General features: G+C 50.6%; 1 protein-coding gene across 1 annotated transcript; it reads right to left on the bottom strand.

Annotated features, from left to right (window-relative positions):
* Positions 1-5451: 5451 nt before the first annotated feature.
* On the bottom strand, positions 5452-19170 carry LOC109317301 (GDNF family receptor alpha-2-like). The gene is made up of 6 exons (XM_019545906.1): positions 19142-19170; positions 14601-14710; positions 14051-14191; positions 11234-11409; positions 7291-7344; positions 5452-6517 (listed from the first exon to the last, which is right to left on the bottom strand). The coding sequence occupies exons 1-6, from the start codon at positions 19168-19170 to the stop codon at positions 6389-6391; spliced, it is 639 nt and encodes a 212-aa protein (XP_019401451.1). The 3' UTR covers positions 5452-6388.
* Between the last annotated feature and the right edge of the window lie 4650 nt (positions 19171-23820).

The following is a 23820-nucleotide window of genomic DNA, read 5'->3' as shown; positions in this document are numbered from 1 at the left end:
GGATACTTATCTTGCGGGATCCTATGACCCCAGCTGACTTCCTGCCCTTTGGGCAGGGGGCTGGACTCGATGATCTTCTAGGTCCCTTCCAGCCCTAATGTCTATGACATCTATGAAATCACTGCTTTGGCCCCTGCTGCTTCAGGGAGAGCGAAGAACAGGGGACAATGATCCCTTCTCCCTCCTTTCAGACAGAGGAGAGCTATCAGGTCTCACAGAGGTCTCAAAAAGGTGGGCCATTTGGTGTGCGCCCCATAAAGCAAAAGCCTGTTTCTTTATGCAACACCAGCTGAAATGAGGCGGCCCACCCAAGGCTTATAAAGTTAAACACTGTATCATGTAAGTAAATAGCAAAACTCCCTGAAACAAGACATCACTGAAGCCGAGAAGAGAGTGAGACCCCAAGAAAACTGGACGTTTGTAGGGATAACGAGAATTTCCAGCATTACGATGGACGAGAGCAAAACAAGACTGGAAGAGGTATGTTGCCTGGTGCTTCAGGACATGAGCCAATGTCTAACTCTTAGACTAAAGTTACATGTTTGTCTGGGATAGTATAGTTGGGGCTGGTCCTGCTTTGAGCAGGGATTGGACTAGAAAAGCTTCTGAGGTCCCTTCCAACCCTCACTATGAGTCTATGTTATGCTTGGCCCATACTAGAGCCGTGAAGTGTTAAGTGGTCTTGAAGTTAGACTATGCTGTGAGCAGACACACGTTAAATGTTAACGCCACATCTTGCCTGCACAGTTCTGATCTGCCGCTACAGAGCTGACAAGCAGGGTCGTGGCTAGGAGCCCCCTGGGCACTATCCCTGCTCTGGGTTGGGATAGGGGGCTGGGAGCGGTGCTTCCTGAGATGCTGAAGGACTGCAATTTTTTTATTTTATCTCCATAGAGCAGACTGAAGTTACCCTAACTTAAGCAAGGCAGCATTGGCCAGAGTTAACCCCCTCCTGAAGTAACCTAGAGATGCTCAGAGGGCACGTATGTTTTAACAAACTTTAGTGTGCCGACACTCTCATTTCAAGTGTCCCTTGTATGGTTTAAGTGTAATGTGCAATTTGACCCTTAGAGGGAAAGTTGAGACATGGAGATAAGTAGGGGGATGGGTTATTTGCCTGTTGCAGGATTCTTGCACTTTCTTTAGGAGCATCTAGCTGCTACTGGGGCGGACGGACCACGGAGCCGAGCAAATCCATGCCCCATGCTTCCCAAAGGAACCGGTGCCTTCAAACCCTGCACTGTGTCCTATAGCAGCATGCACAAGGTTATCAGCCCTTTGTTCCCTGAACCTACTCCCTGCTCAGATGAAAAACAATGCCTTTAAAAAAAACCACCTAAGGCTCAGCAAGGCTGTCTTGGATACTGCAGGCAACTCATCAGCATTTTCATCCCAACCCCACAATAAATATGTGCCGTCTACGAGTGCCAGGGCATACAGCAGCCTGGGAGGTGTGAACTACCTGGATAGAAGTGACACATTCATCAGCGCAGGCGATATGTTCGTACCTCGGATATAAATATTTAGCAGCACCCATGCAATCTGTGCGGATGTAAGAGTGAGTCAGAGAAGGGATAATTGCATCTAGACAGAGCAGGAGTATTCAATAGCACAGCAGATACTTTCCACCTGGCTGAATCGGGAACACTTGGCAGCTCCACACAAAGCGTGTGCACTCTTGGAGGATGCTGGAGCAGTCGGCGGCTCAGCAGGTGCGTCCTACTGAAGGGCTCCTGGAACCGCACGGAGGGGACACGCCGCAAAGGAAGGGCTGGCGCGCTCCGTGCCGCAGCCGCAGGGCTCCGACTTAGACATTTCAACAGCACAAGGAGTGCAGGGCTACCTGCACATAATGAATGTCCAGCAGTCAGTCCATTAGGGATAAAGGGCCATGCATCAGGTAGAAGACAGATCCGATGGAGGAGATCAAGGCTGGGCCCAGCAGCTAAGTTTCACTCTTGGGTTACAAAACATCAGTGAGTTTGCAGATCACAGATCTTCAGGGATAAGCCCTACGGTGATACCCAAACCACCAGAGATCTGGGTCTCAGCAAGCCAAAGGGACAAAGCACAGAGGGGCTGATGCCTGCAGCGCCCCTCAACCTCAGCATGCTCATCGCCCACCAGGTTTCCAGTAGCGCTGCCCCAAAACACCTGATCTTTGCGGCAGGGACCTCTCCCTGCTTCTGTATAGGTGTACAGCGCCCAGCACAGTGAAAGCCCCGAGTTAAAACAGAGCCTCCTAGGCATGACCGCCATACAGGTCATAGTAACAAATATGCCTGTACTGACTTCTGGACCATTTCATCCAATATCAAAACCCAGAACCATCCAGACACCAGCTAGGTGCACCCCCCCCGCCAGGGTCTCCTTGGCCAAACGCCTGGCACATGGGAGAATTGAGCTCATGTCTTCTTTTCACTGTGTGATGTTGCACAGAGAAGGCCATACAAAAGTGGGGATTTTTTCCACTCTTGTGTGATTTGCCCATCAGAGAACAAGACTTTCCTACTATGGAGCGCTCTCTGACTGCCCCCAAAGGGGAAAGCCACAACCCTAGAGAAGCCAAGCAAATGAAACCTGAATAAAATCAAGAGGGAGATCCTTTCAACCCTATTTCTTTTCTGTTGATACCTTTTTTAAATCCAGGGCTTGCATAACTCTGGGGAGCCAGGTGTCCTTAAATGGAAATCAAGGGAGCTCTCAGTTAGCAAGCCTCCAGCTAAGACCTTCCTACATAAGATAGGGGCATAAGGATTGTCAGAGCAGATTAGGCTGGGGAGGTGCAAGAAGCCAGGCTGTAGGTAGATGTGGAGCAGGCTGTCGGTAAAAGCAGCTCCTTCCTGATCCCCGTCTCTTGTGGTGAGCTCGTACCCCGAAGCCACAGAATTTGTATTCCTTTCCAAGCTCTGGATGCTTCAAAGATTACAACATAAGCAAGGAAAAAAAAAATCAAACCACTAAAAAGAGGCCATAATTCATATACCATATATTTTTTTTCTTTTGAGTCCTTCTTCAGGCACAAGGGCTGATGATTTCAGCTGCTAGCCAGCACAGGAGTTGGCCCTAACAGCCCCACATACTACGCATCTGATTGCTGCTCTCCTTCTCCTTTGGGGTTCTACAAAACTGTTGATAGCTTTCAGCACCAAACCACGTAGCACATCTGGTTTTCTATTTACACTGCCCGTCATGCTCTTAGCTGCTATGGAAGCACTTATATTGAAGAGCGGTCTGGGTTAGCAAAGTGACTCCTGCGAGAGAGGTGACATCCTTATTTTCCCCTCGCCGACTTCTGTAGCAAATGTGTTTAATTTTGCAAGTTTCCAAGGGGATATCTCATCTCCACCTCCCGTCCCCCAACTTTCCGGCTCTAGTGCGCTACTGAAGGACTAAGCGGCGTTCTTCTTGGCATCCTCCGGGGGCTCGGAGAGAGCGGTGATGGGGAATTCAAACTTAGTTGGTACCAGGACTCAGGGGATTGCGTCCTGCTTGCTCTGCTGGGCAAGTGGCTTCTTGGAGCTGCCAGTAAACTGCACAGATGGGGCCAGTTAAGTCACCAGCGGGGATGGACAGTGAGGTCCACTGGCCAGAGTCCCGGCAGGGAGCCAGTCCAGAGAATTGGCAGGGGTGAATTCTTTAGGGTTGATCCAAAAGGGGGAAAAAAATTGTAGTGAACCCAAGTCTCAGCATGTGTTTTCAGTCAAAAGAACTATTTCCTTGAACCCGAACAGCAAGGTGCCATTTTGGGGTCTAGCAGTGGATTTTTCCCCCCGCTTTCTTTTCCTTTGTGGCCATCGGAGAAATAGTTCACGGCAAAAGTCATTTTGAATGAAAAAATAGAAAAGGTAGAGAAACACGTTACACTCCTCATTGGGGTGTCTTTCCAAATGGTCCCACTGAGTGATTTTGCCATGGAGCAGTTTGAGCGGATACAGATCTGCGCTTCTGGGGGAGGGAGGCGTTCATCCAAACCTTTCAGCACAGCTCTTGAGTACAGTTCCTCTGCCTCTCTTAAGGCATGAAAATCCACCCTGCACAGTGAGCACAAGCCCTGGGCATCAGCCAATTTCCGCCGCGGTCCTGAGGGACATCGCAGTCGCGGTCCCACACGCAGCGCTGTGGCTTGCTATAGAAGGGGCGAGCGCAGCGCAAACGACCAACCGTTAGCTTCTCGTAGGGATGATGATCCTTTTTTTCTTGCAAGGAACTGTGCTTCCTAGGAAGCTTAACCCACAAAGCATCCCTTGACTAGCAAGGAGTTAAAACACCCCGTGGAAGGCAGGCAGCCCAGCAGCATCTTGCCCGGTGTCCCTTTGGGGATGCACAACCTGGTAATAAAAAAGGGATTATGGAATTGTAATTGCACAGGATACTGTTGCTGCAAGAAGCAGGGGACTTGTAGCTAAACAATAGGGCATCTGGCTTCCATTGTTGGTACCGAGGAGGATTATCTCTCTGCTCTCCACAAAACCTCTCACCTGTCAAATTTCAAGTAGCCTCGGGAACAATGCGCCTCTCCGTCTGAAGTGACGGGGCCTTTGTTGAATGCATGGGAGGGAGGGCGGGAGCAGGGGACCCGAGTGCGTGTGGCTGGATCTGGGGGAGACAGCTGGGATTTTCTGCCTCTCGGATCTGTATTCAGTAAGGAAGGGGCCTAGGGGAGAGGATTGCTTCCAGTTTGCGGGGCCCAGCGCGGCTGAGCGGGGAGTGCAGGCAGTGTGAGTAACGCTATGCTCCCAGCCAGCGGGCATTGGGTTTTATGGTAGTGCACAGCACTACAGGGACCACAGCGGAAGAAGAAAGCTGAGCTTGCATGGAGGGGGGCGAGACACTAGACTAGAGTGTACAGCCCCATGCCCCACTTCAGAGGACAGGGCTGCAGGCTACAGCCAGCTCACAGAGCATGGGAAGACAGCACGGACCAGGCGCTCGGAAGGGAAAACCACACTGTTTGCTTCTTATTATGTTTATTGGAGCCATTGGTTAAGTGTATTGGTCTCTCTCCCATTCCCAAAGCCCCCTGCAAGGCCGGGAGAGAGAAGGTTTTGTCCTTTGTTCTCTGTTTATTTTTTTCCATTATAGACATTATTAAAAAAAATAAACTTTACAATAATACATTTTTGTTGTTGTTGCCATTTGATCGTTTTAAAAAAAGGAAAGAAAGGAAATTAAAAAAGGAAAAAAAAAAAAAAAAGCCACACAGTATATGCATATGGTTATGTATATACATACATATATGTAGATATAGTTGGTCTCTATATACATACACTATATATGTATATATAAAAGGAAAGAAAAACAGAGAGTAACATCCACGGGCTTCCCTCCAGGGATGGTTTATTTCATCCAACCCAAGCCCAGTGGGATAAAGAAAACGATCTCCGTTGATGTAACGAATTGGAGACGTCGGGACAACATTACAATGCCGGATTATTTCTTCCCTTTTGCTTTTAAAATGCTTGCCAACCGTGGAAAAGAAGAACAAATGACAAGATCGAAAGAGCATCCCCTCAGAACTGGCAAAAACAAATCCTCTTCATCTCCAGCTGCCTGCTTTGTGATCCAGCGCTCGCCCATCGAACCGGCGATGCGGCCTCTGAGCAGGGAGCAGGGGCCCCCACTGGAAACGGTGGCTCTTAGTCTTTCGGTGTGGGCACCCCCGCTGCAGCCCTAAGTTCGGGCTGAACCGCGGTTCAGTTCGGGGGGAAATGTGTTACAACGCCAGCCTGTGGATCTCCCAGGCTAAGGAGTGCCAGACTTCATCTAGGGCAGGCGGGAAACGTACAGAATTGTCAAGCAGCAAACTGGAACTGAAGGCAGTGGGGAAATGGGGAAATAAGGTCTCTCTCCATCTTCCTGTAAACTGCAGCTGCGATTTCCGAGTCCTCCTAGGAACTGTCCAGCTTTCCCTTCTCGACCAACCTCGCTGAAGCTCTGGTAGATCACCAAAGGCTTTCCCTAGTTCCTTTCACAGCTTCAGATCCCGTGTGTGTGTGCGTGTCTGTGTACATGTGTGTGCATGGATGGGGGTGTGCATTCCTGTTGGTCGTGCACCTTCGGGCTCTTGCTTTGGAAAGGAAAAACAAAACAAAACGACCCAAACACCTTTAAAAAAAAAAAAGGGAAAGAAAAGAATATGGCCAAAGTTTTCCCCACTGGGACATGCGTCCATCTGGTATTCAGTGCTCCTGGGGCAGGTGCGATCTCTAGTCTTGCGCATTAAGAGTCTGGCGCAAGGGATGTTGTGTATTTAATTCCTCAAAAGCAGAAACCCTGGGAGAAAACAAGTTGAGAAAGAGTATTCTTGCAAGAGTTCGTGTGTGCGGGGGTGTGGGCAAGTGTCCGTGTCCTGTTGGCAATTCCATTTTGACCCCGTTCTTCTCCTTTATAAAGCCAGTTTCACGAGAAAGAAGGGGATAGTGGAGAGGATCACTCCGGCTGAGTGTCGGCTGCTGGATGCTTTCGGGTCCAGAAAAGTATTCGGGTCTGGCATGCTGTCTGTGGGCAGCTGTGTCTGTGGAAAGGGAAAAAACGGTGTTAATTCAGCGCACAGCTCTGTGTGGCTGCATCAGGAGCGGGTCTTGCACTGGAAGGCTTTAGCTGCCATACCCAAAATTGTTCCAGCCTCCTCATAGGTATTAAAGATAGAAGGGGCCATTACATTAGCTAGCTTGACTCCCTGCGTAACACAAGCCAGAGCAGTTCGCTCCACCACTCTTCCATCATGCCTAGTGACTCGGTCTGACTAAAAGCAAGGATGCGGTCTTCGCCTGCCAACTGCAAGAGATGGAGAATCCACCACTAGCCTGGGCAATGTTTCACTGGTGAATTGTCATCACCGCTGAGAATTTGGGCTACTCAGTTGCAAGTCAGAGTTGACCTGAAAAATGGGGGTGGGAAACAATGGGACATTTCTTATCTTGCTGGGAAACTTCCCAGATGGTGACTTGTGACTCCAAGTTAAAAACAATCGCAAAATCTTTTTTTTTTTTTTTTTTTTTACTTTTTCAAAACTCATTTTTTTCCTCTAAATTCTATGGAGCTATTATTTTTCCCTCCAAAATTCCTAAAAAGTTAGCCACCCTCCTTGGTTGGTTGAAAGAAACTCTGGGAAAACATCACGGGCATTTCCTCGGCTTGTTCACTGTTGTCTAGCTGTACGTCTCCCGCATTTCAGAATTCAAGAAGCATCAGTCCCCTGGTATAAGACACCCCTCCTGCTCACACATCCATGCACCCGAGTCTGCTCCTTCCCTTTCCCCAAGATGCTCTTTGCTACTTACTCACCTCTGAGATGCAGATATTCTGCTCTTTGGACTTGTTTAGCTTCTGCCCATGTTCCTGCAAAGGACAGAGCACAGGATATGCTTAAGCAAAGAGGTCACATGTAGCCTGAAACTGGGCCTGACAGCAAAATAACATGAACCCAATTTTAGAGATCTGGAAACTGAGGCAGAGTCCACTGACAACTTACCCAGGCTCACACGGTGAATTTGTGCCATTCAGAGAAACAGGACTACCAGTGACAGACCACCCATGCTCCAGCCTTGCGAGCTTGCAACAGGTCAGAGACTAATGCCCATTCCAGACAACTGATTGCTCCTAACCAGAGTCAACCAGAGCATTGAGGGGAGAAGCCAGACAAATCCAGACCCAACTGCCCTCCCAACACATCCCTCGTCTTTCTGCTCCAACGCTGGATTCTCAACAATGCGAATCGCTCCCGCAAAGGAAAGCACCAGGCCGTTCAGTCCTCGTGGCAGCCCGACTCATCCCCCAGGCACGGCGGCCCACCCAAGGCCTGCAAAGCATGGGTCTGCAGGAGCTGAACTCCTGTAGCTTTCCGCTGTCCTTGCAGAGCTGGCTGGCAAGGGCGTTCGGAAACGTTCACATTCTGGTCACAGACCCTGCAATTATCAGGCTCCCACATTTGCATGGGGCCTTGGAAAGCAGTTCAGAGCGTGTCTCGCGTCGAAACATTAAGTCTCTCTCTGTGCTCCTTGCACACCGGGGCTGTCAGAAAGGCTTTGCTGAGGTGAGAAGAAAGAAAACGGTCTCATCCTGGGCTGCTCAGCCTCTGCCGCACTCCTGCCCCGTGCAGGCGGCACAGGGTAGATGAGACCAACTCTTCAAATACGCCTTCAGATTCTGCCAGTTCCCACTGACAAAGTTCACACCACTCTTGTGCCGCCGGCCTGCAAGCTTCCAGCAGATGCACCCGACTACGACCTATGCTGCAGGAACAGCCACAGGCCCCTATGTCCCAGGATAACAAATCCTTTCAAACTCCTGGTAACAGGCCCTATAGAGCTGGCGGCACAAGCAGCGCATTTAAAATGCAAACGTTTAAAATTCAAATCCCAGCCCCAGCAAGACATCCAAATGGCACGAGGTGAATTCCACCCCGCAAGACATCCATCTCAGGACAGGAGTAGTTGTTGCCAGGACAGGAAGGGACCTGAGGAGGCCATTTAGTCCAGCCATGCTATAACCCAACCGCTGCCTCTACTCCCATTTACACACAAGAATCTCTAAGCTCAAGTGAAGTGGTTCTTCGCCGTCAAGCTAACCGGCTCATTACTGGGTATGGGTTGAAGCTCAGACTCTGCTGGTGCTGGAGCTAGGGATGCAGAGCGGACTCAGCTACGCTGTGCTGCTAAATGCAAACTGGGGGTGCAGTTTGGGTCTGTTTTGCAGTATAAGAGCTGTCACTCCAGTGAGGGTAATGCAAGAGGAGTTCGCTCAAGTGAAGGTAACTCAAGCTAGCACTGCAGTGAAGACCAGCCTTTGCGGGAAGGTTGGCTTGTGTCAGATGATGACTTTGATGAGCCATCTTAGCTGACACGCTGTCCAGTGGGACTTTGTTGTATTTACCACTGTCGGCAGGTGCTGGAGCCACAGTTATCATGAGGTTAAACACGTTGCTCCCTGTGTGCTCTGAATGCAAACTCATGCTTCGCCATGAAGGTTGACTTGACTCCTGATGACTGTGCTCTCACATCACCTCGCTCTCCAGCAAAGCTAAGCCCCAAGTCAGCATCTACCAAGGAAGAGGCACAACACTGTATCTAGATAAAGGGGCCTGGACTCGGTGACCCAGAGGCCCCTTTCAAACCCCTATTCCTGTGTTGCAGGCTGTGGGGATAGCAGCAAGAGCCCTGGAGAGGAGTTAAGATGCTGTGTCAGGCAAAGTGTCTCTACAGATAGATGTAGTGGTGCCTCCACGCAGAAAGAGGCAAGAAACGGCTACCAGGGAGCAGCACAGGCAAGTACAGGCAAGGGCACACTGGGGTTTGCAGCACCTGAGCTCAAAGGCAATCCCTTTAAATTATAAGCACATATGGCTACCATGAATAAGTAATGGAAGAGCATTGCAGATGCCTGTGCTACAGTTAGGCTTCAAGCCTTTGGACTGCCCAGTGATGCACAGGTTTCGTTTCCTATGGGAACCTTTGCTGACGAGAGCAAGGGAGGGTGAGCTCAGCAAAGGAAGCATGCTTCGGAAGGGAGCAGGTAAAAAATGAAGAACATGCCACTAACAAGAGCCCCTCTCAGCCCTTCTACAATAGGCCTTTCAGCACTGGAGAAGGGTATAAAAGCACCTCTTGATGGGAATGGAGATGAAGCCATTAGGCTCTTTCTCTCTTCAACACCTTCCTTTCATGCTTTTGCGACTCAGTGAGCGTAGAAGGATGGCCAGATGGGGATCTGTGCTGGCTGAGCAAGCAGCATGGTCTCACTGGGCTTTCCTGCCCACTTCAGGGCCTCGGTGCCTGAAGAGGGACCATGTACCTTCGCTCCACACTGCCTCGGACACAGGGACACACATGGACATGCGCCTGGACGCTTGCATGGCACTCCCAAGATCGGCAATAACAGAGCTTCAACAAGCAAAGTAACCTTTTCTTTCCATTCCCCACCCCAAATCACACCTAAAGGAACAGAGCAAAATGGGAACCCAGGAGGCCAGATTTCCACTACCCCCACTTCTAATCCACAACCTGCATCCTGTCTCTGCATAAAGATGTCCCAGCTGAGTGCACGGTCGTGCTCTCACTCACCCTGGCACACAGTCAAGTAACTCTACTCCAGGCAATCTGATCCCAGTATCATTCCAGCGGGCTCAAATCTGCTTCCACTTACAAGTAAAGCTGGAGTGGTGCTGTGGAAATCAGAGAAGCTGTGCCAGTATGAACACAAGAACCAGACCTGATGAGCTTAATGGTGCTATTCCTGATTTGCACTGGTGTCACCGAGAGAGGACTCAGGCCCCGCAGGTCAAAACCTGAAGTCTTTAACCCAGAGTCATATCCCAATCGCATCGATCTGGGTGTAATTCAGGAGCAATACCAACGACACTCATGGATTTGCAAGGACCAACCGAGTCCAATTCTGGAGCAGATCTTGAGTGGGGCCACTGGAGCGGGCGCAGCGGCACGGGCCAAACTGGCTGCTGATGCAGAGTGATGCTGCGTGACTGAAGGCAACAGCGGCAGCGTGGACTCGTGAAAAACGCGACTCTTGGGTCAGGCCCACATCAAGCAGACTCCACCTGCCCTATCACTACTTGGTCTATCCTCATTCATTGCTCCCACTAATTTTTCCCTGAGCAGCCACCAGAAAGGACCTCCGCAGAGGTTGTGCGGCTGCCTAAAATCAGCACTGGCCTCCTGGAAACCGGTTCTCAGGCAAGGACCCCGACATGCACCCACGCCGCCCACTCCTGTCTGTAACCAAGCAGCAAACGAAGGAGCAGCATGGACAGCCACGTTACTCCCCCCCCCGCCTTTCTTGCCACTTCGGAGGAGGATGGACCCGCTGAGCACGTCTCTCCATAAAAGGGAGCCAAAGTGCCCACAAAGGCAGCGTTGGGGCCCTGATGCGCTGCAACTCTAGCATGAAATTGAGCCGCTGATTGTCTCATGGAGTGGTAACTAGAAAACATAAGGTGTAATTACTCAAGCACGCCAGATCTAATTAGAGGCTGCCCAAGGGTGACATTGCTGCCTTCACGTGGGCTCGCCAGCCTGAAGAAAGAGGAGAGAGACCGACGTTGTTTCTGCCGAGTCAGAGAAATGTCCTCCAACTGGACTGTGGGTAGGAGAAGCCCAGCTCTCGAGGCCCCAAGGGCAGAGACCTCAGTTGAACTACTGGCCAGGTATGCCTGTGCCTGCGATTCTGCAGCTCGGATCCAGATCCCAGGTGGGGACGGAGTCAGACCAAGTCCTACCTGGATGGACGTGCAGGTGGTAATAACGCTCGTGTCATAGAGGGTGTTGCTGTCGTTGACATCATCTGGCAAAATGGGGCTGTTTTCGGTCTTCGGGGGCGCGGTGACAGGGGGCGAAGGGTTCTTGGGGGAGAGGTTCACATCTGTGCCATTGCCAAAGGCCTGAATGGCGTTCCCTGGAAACAAGAGGAGACACGGGATTTCAGCAGGGGGGCGGAAATGGGTTCGCTGTTAGCTACTACCCAGGGAGCTCGCTCAGCAAACCATCAACATAACCAGGTGGGCCTACCCAGCGGGACTGCCAACTCAAACACCTCCTCCCTGAGCCAGCACTCGGTGCAAGAGGTGCCTGTGGGACCGTGGGCAGGACTCGCTTAGTTCTAGCTCGCTGCAGGAGGGCGAGTCCTCAGGTTTCGTTTGCACACATACCACTTGGAGATGCCTGCCCCAACAGAGAGAAATGGGAGGCACTGGCCAGCTGGGAAAGTGGGTGGTGGGGGTGGGCATCAAGAACATGTGGGCAGGATCTTGTTTTTCTTTCACACGCACTCCCTTTTTCCTGCTGCACTCTCTCACCCACACACTCTTTCCATCCTCCTTTTCTCCTCTTTTCTTACTATCCTCGGCTCTCCCTGCCCCCTTGCAATTTTGTGCTACACACACACAGTCTGCCCGCTTCGCGCAGGGTACACTTCGACACCGCTAATCAATCCCAGCTGTGCTGGGGACCCCAGCCCCAATGCAGGGGTCGAGGTGACTTCCTATCAAGAGCTCTTCTGTCTCCCTGAAAAGCTCCTGGGCGCGCAGTGAGTTTCAGCCACTCTGCCATGCAGAAGATTGGGGATGGCAGGACTTCTGCTCCCCCTGCTCAATCACACACGTGTGCCTAGCCTGTTTTGAGGTGGCACTTCGGGGCGGTTCTTCCTGACCACACAGGCAGGATGGGGGGAAGCCAAGAGGGCACTGATCCCCCCCTGCTTTAGCGGCACAGGACCCACTCCAAGCTGGGGCACGCTGTCTCCAGCTCTGCTCCCTGCTGTAGTGCCGTCATGGAGAACATGGCATTTGTTGGTGGAAGTTGCATTCAATTATGTCATCTGCATCGAGCCCTATTTCCTCTCCAGCTCAGTCTGCGGCAGGAGCATCTGGGGGACATGGCAGCAACATTTAGGGAAAGGAAAGAAAGAGGGAGGAGAGCTATGGGGTGGAGTGACTGGGGAAAAAAAGCCCCCAAAAGCAGTCTCTGCTGCAGCCAGATGGAAAAGAGAGCCTTCCACTTCACCCTCCTCCATCCTTAAACCTTTCCCCTTCTTTCTTTCCTCCATCCTCTCCTTACCATCCTTCCCTACCTCCTTCAAACTTCCCTCTCTCATCTTTTATTGCTTACAACCTAGAAGAAGCTGCACCTATTTGAGAGGGGCCCCTCGGTCTGGAACAGCTCAGGGCAAAACAGCTCCAGCCCCAACAAGCGTCACAAATTTCGCGTTGGCCTTCATACACTTGGCAGCTCCATTGTGCTTGGTCCCAGAGCTGCCAGGAAAGCTTTTACACGAGGCTTGTCCTTCATGGGGTCTCCCGTGGGAGGATGCAGGTATGGAATAGCAGTGCTCCCTCACTGATATAAATACATGACTGCTTACATAGGACGGCTCTTTTCTGAACCAGAGCTGCAAGCCCGGGTGCTTCCTGTCCCCGCCGTTTATTTTTCCAGGCACTGCGACTAACCAAATCCCCTCTCCTTCGTGGGAAGCAGTTACCACTCACCCATTTTACAGTCCAGCTTGCAAAGAAGCTGCAGGGATTCAGGAACAAAACCTCTCCCTCCAAACGACCCCAATGCTATGTGGTCTTGAAGGGAGGGGGGCTGGCAATGCTGGATACGGGGGGAACAAAACCAGGCTAACACAGTGGGCAGCAGGTCGGGCTGATTACTGGCGATAACTATATTGGCTGTATACAGTTTTCCAAGGCTCAAGGTAGCCCACATCTCTGTGTTGCAGAAGGGTCCAAAGCAACAGTGCCTTCTGCTACAGTCTGCTGGGGTTGTCCTGGAGGGCAGGACCGAGTGGCAATGGCAAAATACGCTCCTTGCTGAGCTCTCTCATTTCCGTTATCCCTGAACCAGGCAGAATTGGCTTGACCGCTTGATGCGGAAGGGAAGCCGCTGCCCTCGAGGGAGCTTCACAGGCAAACTTCCCGATGATTAAACTGAATAATAACTAATTAAATGGATAAAATGATAATAAACAATGGAGAGAATGAAGCTCCTGGAGCCCAGTGCGCTAGGGCCTCTTTCATCAAGGGGACCTTGTCAATACCAATCCACAAGGTTGTACGATTTCCCCTCGCGCCACACAGCATACTAATGACTGCACACCCGTGTGGAAGTAGAAAAGGAGGACAGATGGACGCCCCCACGTGTGCTTCATGTTTAGAGGCAGGTGAAGTGCTGACAGGGGCCCAGGACTGGTCCAGAGCAGCAAGGAGGTTGTTCACACCGCCTGTACCCATCGCGCCAGTGCCTAGCCAGCATCCCTGGGCCTCTCAGCCCACAGCTCCTCTTGCTGGGTGAGGCTGGGACCAGCAGAGGTGACGAGGCTTGTCCTTCACAGGGTCTCCCGAGGGAGGATGCAGGTATGAAATAGCAGTGCTCCCTCATTGACAGTGCTCCAGCTCCACTCCTTAAACTGCTGGGCGATGTGGTGACTACAGCATGCTGCCAGACACCCCCCTCCCCAGAGCCAGCAGGGTTTCAGCCTGCCTTGAGCCCCTTGCAGCCCTGCCTTCCTATGATGCTATGCATGCAGGGAGGCTTACGGAGGCAGGGGTTTTCCGTGAAGTCTCTCAGGAACTTCTCACACTCCTCCTCCAAGTTGCCGCTCCCTTTGCAGGAACACCAGGGCGACACCGTGATGCTGCTGGTGCTCGAGTCGATGTAATTGGGCGTCATGTCGAATCCTGGCAGGAGGGAGGAAGGTGAAAGGGAGGCAAGGACAGGAGGGCAACATCCAAGCAGCAGAAACCTCCCTCCAGCCACTACTTGCTGGGCTCTGGTGCGCACAAGAGTGAGAGCGATGGGCAGGCCTTACTGCTTAGCAGTGGTCCCAGGCTCTGCAGGGAGGTGGCAGAGATATACCCCGTGCCTCAGCTAAATTCACACGGGTACACGGCCTTTACTCTCAACTGTTCTTCTCCGCTTGCTCACGCCTGCCAACTCCTCCTGCCACCATCCAGTATATCTCCAGCAGAAAGGGGCTGTACGGGTAACAGTGATGCAGATCCCTACCCTTTCCCCAGCCACCATCACGCTCCATGCAACGGCCCCCCTCCCACGCCCAAACCCAAAGGACAAAGCGAACAGACTTACCAATCATCCCCGCATAGGAGCCCAGACAGGCCTGGTAATTATCCCCAGGGCAGCTGGTAAGGGACTGGAAAGAGACTTGACAATTTGTGTGAAAATCTGCCAGTCTTGACCTGGTGACAGAACACAAAGGGGAAAACTGCGCTGTCACTGGGTCTGATTTTTTTTTCTCCCCCCACCCCCGCTTAAGAAATGGTAAATTCAATGAGAAAAGGGAGGCTGGACAGGGGAAGGAAAGAAGAGTCAAAAGGTCGTGATGGTGATGACAGGGCAGCTGCAGTCTAGATTTCATGACCTCTTTCTGTCATTGCTTGAATGCGATTTGGACCATCGCTCACACCCAGGGCAGGAGATGTTCTCAAGAGCAGCCTCCCACTTTTGGACCTGCTAACTTCAGTGGAAAGCACCGGCACGTAGTGGAAGCAGGTTTCTATAGGATCAGGGTCAGAAGCAATACCTGACCCTGACATTCGCTCTGCACTGCAGACATCCCCTTGGGATGCAGGATGCAGAGGAAGCCCCGAAGACTGGCAAAAACAAGGGAGTTCCCAGCTCTCTTTGCACCCTCCTGCTGCATTGAGGAGGGCAGCCTGGACATGTTCTCTCTACAGCATGGCAGATTTCCAGAGCAGAGAGATTAGCTGAAGCATGCCCATACCCCAGCACAGGCTACCATCTCACAGGGTGATGTCCCAATGCTTTGTCACCTTCACAGCCTCCTCACTGGAGCACCGCTCTCCTAACAAGACTTTTTTCCCCTAATATCCACCCTAAACTTCCCTTGCTGCAACTGGAGACCAGCTCCATCATCTGCCACCATGGAGGACTGTCCACCTTCTGCAGGTATGGCTAGAGGGAGCCCTGGGACATCCCTCCCTCTTCAAACACTGCCTGACTTAGAGTCAATCTCACATCTCCATTTGGCTGCACTACTATTGGCATCACTGCCTGATTTTATCTGAACCCTGAAATGTTAAAGCACAGTACAATTAACAGGCCCAAGGTGGGCCAGCTTTGCAACGTACTAGGAAAAGAGGGAAACCTGGTGCTGGAGGGGTCCAAGGGTAGAGCACAGAGCTGAGCCCATTTGCCCCTAGACCCCATCCTGCCTTTTCACCCATGGCCCTGCACACCGGCTTGGCACTGCAGAGTGGTGGGGAGAGAGAAAGGGCGCAGAGCCAGCCAGGAGAAAAGGGAAGGGCAGCAATGGCGTTGGAAATATGAAATCCAGTACATAAACTCAAGCCTCCACCAGCAGAGTTAAAATAGCATTTGGTTTTGCAAGACAGAGAGCACTGAACTGTGACTTAACCAGACTGGGAAACTATCAGTGCAGTGTAGCCAGTTCCCTAACCCCCCTCTTTCTTTCCCACTGCAGACAAGACCTTGGCTTTCAGAGGAGCATCTCTCCTGAACTCTTTAGAAGAAAAATCTGTTGGCTTCCTTGCTAATTAAATGTCATCATCCTACAACGGGGTATTGAATGATTCAATAGCACCTGCCTAGAGCCATCTGAATTGATCAAAATAAAGGGTGGAAGTTGTGTTATGTTTTAAACAGGAATGATTAGATTCCAGAGGGGTTTGATCAAATTAAATGGCGAGACAAACTAAGTGGTGGCTGAGCAAAGTGGAAGGACCTGCAGTGTTTATACAGTGCCTTTCACCACGACGGCCCTTGGAGTGCAGCAGGGGGACGAGTGACAGGCCCAAGTGAAGTGCAGCTGCCTCTGGGGCAGATGCACGATGTTCGTATGCAGCCAGCAGGGCACCATCATTCGGGGCAAAGGGCAGGCAATAAGAAAGGGAGGTAAGTGGGAGAGGGTGTAGCTTGCCCCATCCTGCGCTCAGCAGGTGGTCACCATGGGGTGGTTGCCAAGGATGGAGAAGTGTGGCACTCCACTGAAAAAGCAGCTCGCAGCGAGTTTGAGGAGCCCATCTCCTCTGTATGATGTACTGTAGGCGTGTTCTGCTGCTTCCCAAGCCCTTGGTTGTCTATGTTATGCTCACATTTGCACATCTACCAAATAGCATCGGGGCGAATTACTCTCCTTTCCCCCTCCGGCTGGCTTTCTGACCCCTTACAACCTACTGCCAGACACGTTTCCAGGGCAAAGTCAACCTCTTCATCTGGCTTATTAATACATTCCTCACAAGAAGACTCGACTCAGGGGCACTAGCATGCTCTAAATGATTCGCAATACTAAAAAATAACACTGCAACGAAATACACCATTTAATTCACTGATAAATTTGTGTCAGAGATATCCAGGAGAGCTGCTTCTGCTCTACACCAAGAAGAGCAGTCTTGTGATTAAGGCAACAGACTTTTGTATTAACTCTGAACAGCGACCCACACAGGCAGTTAGCATGAGGAAGAGAAGGGCTCTTCTCTCTCCATACCTCACTTACTGATCCCCAGCATGAGGATAACCACCCTTCCTTTTTCCTGATCTCAGTACATTTGCACTGCAAGATCCTCAGGGCAAAGACTTGCTCTCCCCAAATGAGACAGCCCAATTAGTCCTGAACTCAGCTGAGTGTTCCCCATGTTGCTCTTTGTATATGGCCTGGATCCAATTTGCCGCTTCCCATCAGCACTTTTCCCTGCAGGAACTAAACCAGGCAGCTTCTTGTGCCTCAGACTCTCTTGGTTTCCAAGGTCTGAGACAAGCCAGGGAACTGGCTGCAGTTTTGGGTCTGTGAGAAGGAAAGCCCTGCCTTCAGCCGGAGGGTTAACGCTACCACTGCTACTGCCAGATCATGAACTATGGAGCTGCTAATGCTAAAAGGTCCCAGAGGGAACCTGGATTTGCCAAGCCGGCCTTGTAAAGGGAAACGAAGACATCTTTCTCCTCCCCTGGATAAAATGTTCTCTCTCTGAAGCAAGACAGGGCAAATATAACGGGCTCCCTTGATTCATTACCAGCCTGGAAACGAACAGTGAGGTATGATGCAGCTCTCCAGAATTAATGAGTTTGGATATCGCCTTCTCCAGGATGCCTCGCCCCTGCTATTCTTAAAGCTCCCAGGCAAATGAGGCTCTACTACAGGGTACCAGTGCTCAGACAGGAGCTTCAAAACACATCAGGCCTGATTCTTGCTTAGGCAAAGGCTCTTTCTGCATCAGCCTGGAAGGACGTCAATGAATAAACGGGCTTCTCAGAGCAGCCTTTTTGCAGGATGCCCTGCCTGGCTGCTCCTGTCCCCAGCCCCAGGGTCTCAGGGATTCACTCTCCTACAGCCATTTTCTCCTGCGCCAGCTGGAAAGGCAGCAGGATTCAAGCACTGAGATGTACCCCACCTAATGCAGGACTGTTTCAGCCCTCTCCTGCCTTCAGCTTACAGTAGATTGAGGAATATTCATCACCTTTGGCTCCATCAAACTGGAGCGTCTCCCGCCAGTGCAAGGAGAACACAAAGGGAAAGCATCCCGAGACCAGCTCGTTCAGGGCAAAGAGGAAAAGGGCAGGGCGGCAGACAGCAGAGGACAGACGATAGGGGCAAGAGAAAAGGGAGACTGCTCTGGCCACCAACTCCCCAGCTTTCCTTTCCCGACTTAGTCTCCAGATAGGCAGCCCAGCTGTGCGAAGGGAGCAGGCGCCACTGTACTGGCGGCCACCCTTTGTTAAGAGATGCTGACATTGATGCACGGTGCCAGGGGCTGAAGTTCAGTCCTTTCCCTCCCAAGGAAATGCCAAATGCAAAAACAAATGCAAATGTTCTGGCTCCCAAATGGACACCCCCAGCCCTCCCGCGAGCAAGCTGCCCATGTCATCAGCCCTCTCAGAGGAGGAAGTCGACCTACAGCCAGCTCTAGCACCAGCCGTTCGAGTTTAGTACCACTTCCTATGTCCACACCAACCTACCCTGAGAGTGCTCCATGCCCCTTTAGCAGCAGACACTAGGGTACCCCAGTGGGAAAAGGCACCTGTCCACGGCGTGCTGCACAAAGCCGGGATGGATTCCAGGGGCTCAGTCCTGCTAAGTGCTCGTCTTTATCCAGGAAAGCACTTTGGCAAATGCTGGACTTGAAGCACATGCACGGTCCTGCTGAGGTCAGTGTCTGCTTTTAAAACCAGGTCTATCTTGAAGTGCTTTCCGACCCTGGGTTTGCACTGCTCAGCACTTGAGTCCTTTAACATTACACATTCACTGAGGAGTCAAGCAAGGCTCTTAGCTGGGTTTTAGCTCCGGCCACCATACCATCTCCCATTTACCTGGGCCTGTAGGCAATTTCAGCCTGGCTTACAGCTCATGCATAGGATTGCAAACGCCCAGCAGTGGGTGCAGAAATCATAACAACACAGGGACATGGGTGTAGCTTTGCTGACCCCAGCCTCAACTGACCTGCATGCTCAGACCCAGATGTCAATCAGGTAAGCTAGTTCCTCTCCGTGAACATAGCCTAACGCAGCAAGGAAGCCCCTCGCTCAGTCCCTAGAAGAACATGCGGCAACCCTTTTTATGTGCTTGTTAGCCACACAAATCCTGCTCAGCTTTTGCTTGTGCTACACTGCTGTAGGGTAATGGGTAGATGCATCACCTGCGCAGCTGAATGGCGAATTTCCCCATTTCTGCACCCATTCCACTTCCAGAAAGTACTTTACACAGAGACAGTTCCTCCATCTCCCCAAGAAGATGCAAGAAAGCTCAGGACACAACCTGTCTTCAGGGAATGTTTCTCCCTGATCCACATTCATGAGAGTCCGGTACATGCCCCGAAGCATGGGATTTCCTATTCCTAACTGCACCTGTGCTCCAGACAGGGTCCGTGGCATAGAAATACAAGCGAGTCGCTCCTGTTGGAAGTAACGTGGGATGCTCAGACTAACACGTGCAGGCTGCTCATAGAAACACTGACGAGCTCTTTCTGCTGAGAAGAGCAGAGGCTGAAAGGGCAGTAGCTATGCCGTGTACCATCGGCACAGACAACCGTGCCTACAGGGCCCCGGGGGAGGACAGGACGCCAGCTCCTATCACTCTGCTGTGGCCAGGCCCCCTCATCACACATCCACTCATCACAGCACTGCTGAAGACACTCCTTGGAGCCAGCTGTGTCAGCTCTGGGTGTGAAAGCCGCAGATCCCTCCCGTAGAGAAGGGGTACGGGAAGGAGACAGAGCAGTTCTGCAAACTGCTGCCAGGCCCTGGGGGTTGCTCAGCCATTACTTCCAACTCAAGCTGCACACCTGGAGCATCAGTGCTGCTCACAGCTGCTACTGAACAGGACAAACCGGGGGGTCTGGGAGTGGGACCAGGACTCAGAAAACATGCACTGTACCCACAGCTCTGTCACTAACCTACTAAGTGACGCTAGGCAAGGCGTGTCACCTTTCTGTGCTTTAAACTGTTACTGCCCTAGATGCAGTGGGGATTGCAAGCCAAATTTGCTAATACAGGACTCCAAAGATTTGGGGCTGGGTACCAGTCAGACAGCAGGGCTGAGGTCAAAACAGAGAGGATGAAAGAGAAATTGAGAACTAAACCGGTGCCGCTATTGGAGCTGCGCAATGCCTGAACCTAGAGCCTGCAAGAAGGTGCCCACGTGCAATCCTACACCTCTCTCCCCAAATCCCTGGAATCCCTTTAACGTACCAGCACCTTAGTCTCCAGACTATATCACCAAAAGCAGGAAGAAAGGTACCCCATTTGCAGTAATGGTTTTCCCAGGACTAGAATAGCATCGGATGTCAGTGCCTAATCGGAAGACTAGGATCTGACCTTTGGAGTCTGGGATCCTGGTTTAAGGGCCTGATCCTACTCTCATTGAAGTTAGCCGTGGGGTTAGCACTGACATTTAAATGTCCCCGTGGCCTCGAGCCAACTTGCAGGCCATGTGGGTGGGGGCATAGTTGCTTTCCATGCACAGATGCTTTCCGAACATCCTTGTCAAGGTAGGCACTCCAGTTCCCAAGGGCCTCCCATTCCCACTTCCAGGAGCCGAATCAAGTTTCTGATGGCACTTCCCTCTCCCAGGATTCGCGAGAAAGTCATGTCAATTCTCTTAAAGAACTGTGGCAAGTTCATCACCGAGCGTGCTGGAAATTTGTCACATTGCTCCCCGGGGCTTTGCTCCTGGCTTGTAGCAGCCTCTAAGGCAAATGTTATTCTTTTCATAATACATGACAAGCCAGCTGGTAATCTTTCCGTGATATCCAAGCCAGATGTCACTCTTTCTGTTATATACAATGAGTTTGCAGCCATTGGATGAGATGCTAACTGCCAGGAATAAACCTTACTGGAACCGGCCCACAGCTTCTCAGATTTCCGCCTTTAAGTGCCTTGGTAAAGAGAGATGGGGCCAAGTCTATCTTAGCAAAAAGGCAAAAGTCTGTGCCAAACTGCTGCTCACAGCTCCAGGCAGCAGGTGTGCCTGTCCAGTTCTTGCCTAGAAATTGGAGACCTGCTTTGGATTCAGCTTCCCTGGCAGCTGAGCTCAAAACAAATAAGAGAGAAGGAAAGACGGGGGAGATGAGAGAGAAAAAGAGAAAGAATGCAACAGCACAACTTGGCCATTGAGTTATTTTCCTGAAACTGCTCCAAGGAGAAAAGAATGAAAAGGGCTTAAAATATAGCCCAACCCAAGAGCTGGCTTTCAATGTTAAAAATCTCTGATTTGTTTCCTTTTGATGAATTCATCTAGGAAATGTGCTTGCCTTCAGGATGAAAGGGCCGGGATGCAATGCAATTTGGCCTGGCCTTCCTGGAGATGGTTCCCTTGCAGCCTTTAAATGAGACCAGGCAGAAGACGGGTGGGTTTGACTGTGTCCGGCTATTATGAGAGCTCAAGTCACTGGCACCCATTAGGGGAGGTGAGTAGAGCCAAGGTTTTAAAGAAGGAACCAGTGATTCCCAATTTCAATGCCCAACTTGGGACACCTGAAAGGGGCCTGATTTTCCAAAGTGAAGAGGAGCGCACACGCTGTAGAAGTCAGGTTCTTAAGACATCTCTAGTCAGGCACTCCTTTTAGCACGTCAGTGGGGCAGTCGCAGCTTGCTAACAAAAGCCAAAAGGAATCAAAACTCGCGGAAAAGGTGATATCTTCTATTAAACCAACTAGATATATTTGCAAGCAAATTATTTTAGTTATTCGCTAAAAAAGCCAGACACCCACACTCCAGGCCTAAGAGAAGAGAATCCTAACTGCTCTTTCAACAGTGATGACTCCCACTGAATGGAGGCGAGTGCCTAATTGGGTGCTAATTATTGCTAATGTGTCTGAAAAGGCCCCAGCCTGGCAGGGGCAATAACTCAAAGACCTCGCTGCTCAGACGAAGCAAGCAATATCGCAGGCTTGAATATTTCATACAGAAAATATCCCAAATGCAGAGATCACTCAAGGCACATTTTCACAGGCAATTTCCAGGGGTTGAGAAAAAACCGGCCTTAAGAGACAGCAGGATCTGAGCACTGGCTCCAAAACACCTCCCTCCGCAGCACGGTGCTTGTTCATGCAGCTGGAACATCATGCAGCAGCCCGAAGATGTCAGGCAGCCACCAGTCACTTGCAGAAAGAGGGCACAGCCCCAGTCCCTACCCTACAGCTTCCACACATACCATGCACAGTTATGAAGACACTCGCTAGAAAGGTTGGCCAAAGTCTGTAGGTGCCTCATGCAGAAAAATCCCTCTGGCCATAAAGAGCCTTTTTATTTTGCAATTAAAAGAGAAGCCACTGGCAGGGGATACAGTTTTGCCAGGAAGCCATGGTAAAAAGGGAACAGAAAAAGGGGAAAGACTATGTGCAGTTTTTAAAGTTCAAGATGCTATCTGAATTTCATGCAGGAAAGCCTGTGAGAAAGAAGAGTTGGTTTCATAGTTTCTAGGGTTATCTGTGAGAACTGCATTTGAGTATCTGGAGTGAGTGGAAAAACAGAGAGAAATTCCACATTTGTAGGTGTTCCTGCCGGCAAAGTGAGCAAATATTTCAATGGGAAAAGTGATATGGAAAATTCACGTATTCCAGGAAGTGATTGGGCCAAAGTTTAAAGACCGAATTTAATGCTAAGGTGTGAAATATAAGGATATTCATCCTACTTTAAATGCAAACTTCAACTGAACGCTAGCTATGGCTCCATGACACAGCTTTTACAGGCCATTTCACCAAATCTTTCCCATCATCACGGAAGCTGACAAAGACTAGAAGGCATGGAGAGAGAAAGAAAAAAAGATAGGAGGATCCCCCCTTAAATTACAGGGCACACAGCTAAGCTTAGGAGCAGCAAATAGCCGTGTCGCTTATAATAAACTTATTTTTGGACGAATGATCTCAATGCATCAGAAAGTCAACAGACGGGTAACGCATATGGGGAAGGATGGAAAAGGCCTAGTACATCTCATGTTTAAATCTGGAAAGGTATCCAGGTATTTCTAAGGGCATTCCATTTTGATTCATCATGGATAAGTGCACTTGAAAGATTTTTTTTTTTTTAATCCTCCCGCCTATGTTCCAAACCTATTATTACTTGGTAAGAGAAGGAAAGAATTAAACGCACGCATCATTTGACTTTAATTGAGGGAATGTTCTATTTCATTGAACTGCTAACTAAGCTGAACAAGAGATTGTGTTTACATAAGCAAACCCTGAGTCGGTATAGACTTGCTGTCACATTAAGTCAATACTTATGAAGGCCCTCTATTTAATTATTCAGTGTGAATTGACTTATTATTGTGTTAAGAGTGTGGTTAGCCTTAAGGAAGGTAGCCACTGAGTTGAAAGATTTCTTTCAACTTGCTTTGAATGCTGATACGGTTTCAGCCGAAGAATCCGGGTCTCCCCTCATCTTCCTTATCCCTGCAGACTAGTGCAGCCACTTCCCTCCTGGAAAGAAGTCGGATCAGGGTGGGAGGAAAATGCAAGGCACCTGACATTTTGCCTTTGTGCTCATCTCTACTCCCTCTCTCCATTAGAAGACAACAGGCCCACCGTGCTTAGTGCAGAAGGCAGGGACAGGGGCATTTTTAAGGCATGTTTAGGTAAATCACCCACTCTTAGCTAGAAATATATTCCCTGGTCAAGCCTAATAACTTACAGTAAAGTTCCTACCTCCTTTCTCAGAAGTGGCTAGAGCTGGCCCCCTCTCAGACGCAGTATTCGGTCATATGGAGCTCAGCTCCGGTCAGGCCTGAGATTCCTCTGACCAGTTATTGAACCTCTGCCTCACCAATTCAGATGCAGCCTCAAGTAAAACACTACTATCTGAGAGCTGGGATGATGGCTCT

Source organism: Crocodylus porosus, unplaced genomic scaffold, assembly GCF_001723895.1.
Source record: "Crocodylus porosus isolate Cpor-Errol unplaced genomic scaffold, CroPor_comp1, whole genome shotgun sequence".
NCBI classification, from domain to species: Eukaryota; Metazoa; Chordata; order Crocodylia; family Crocodylidae; genus Crocodylus; species Crocodylus porosus.
Note: the sequence above shows the minus strand (reverse complement) of the source record. Positions and strands in the feature narration are given on the sequence as shown.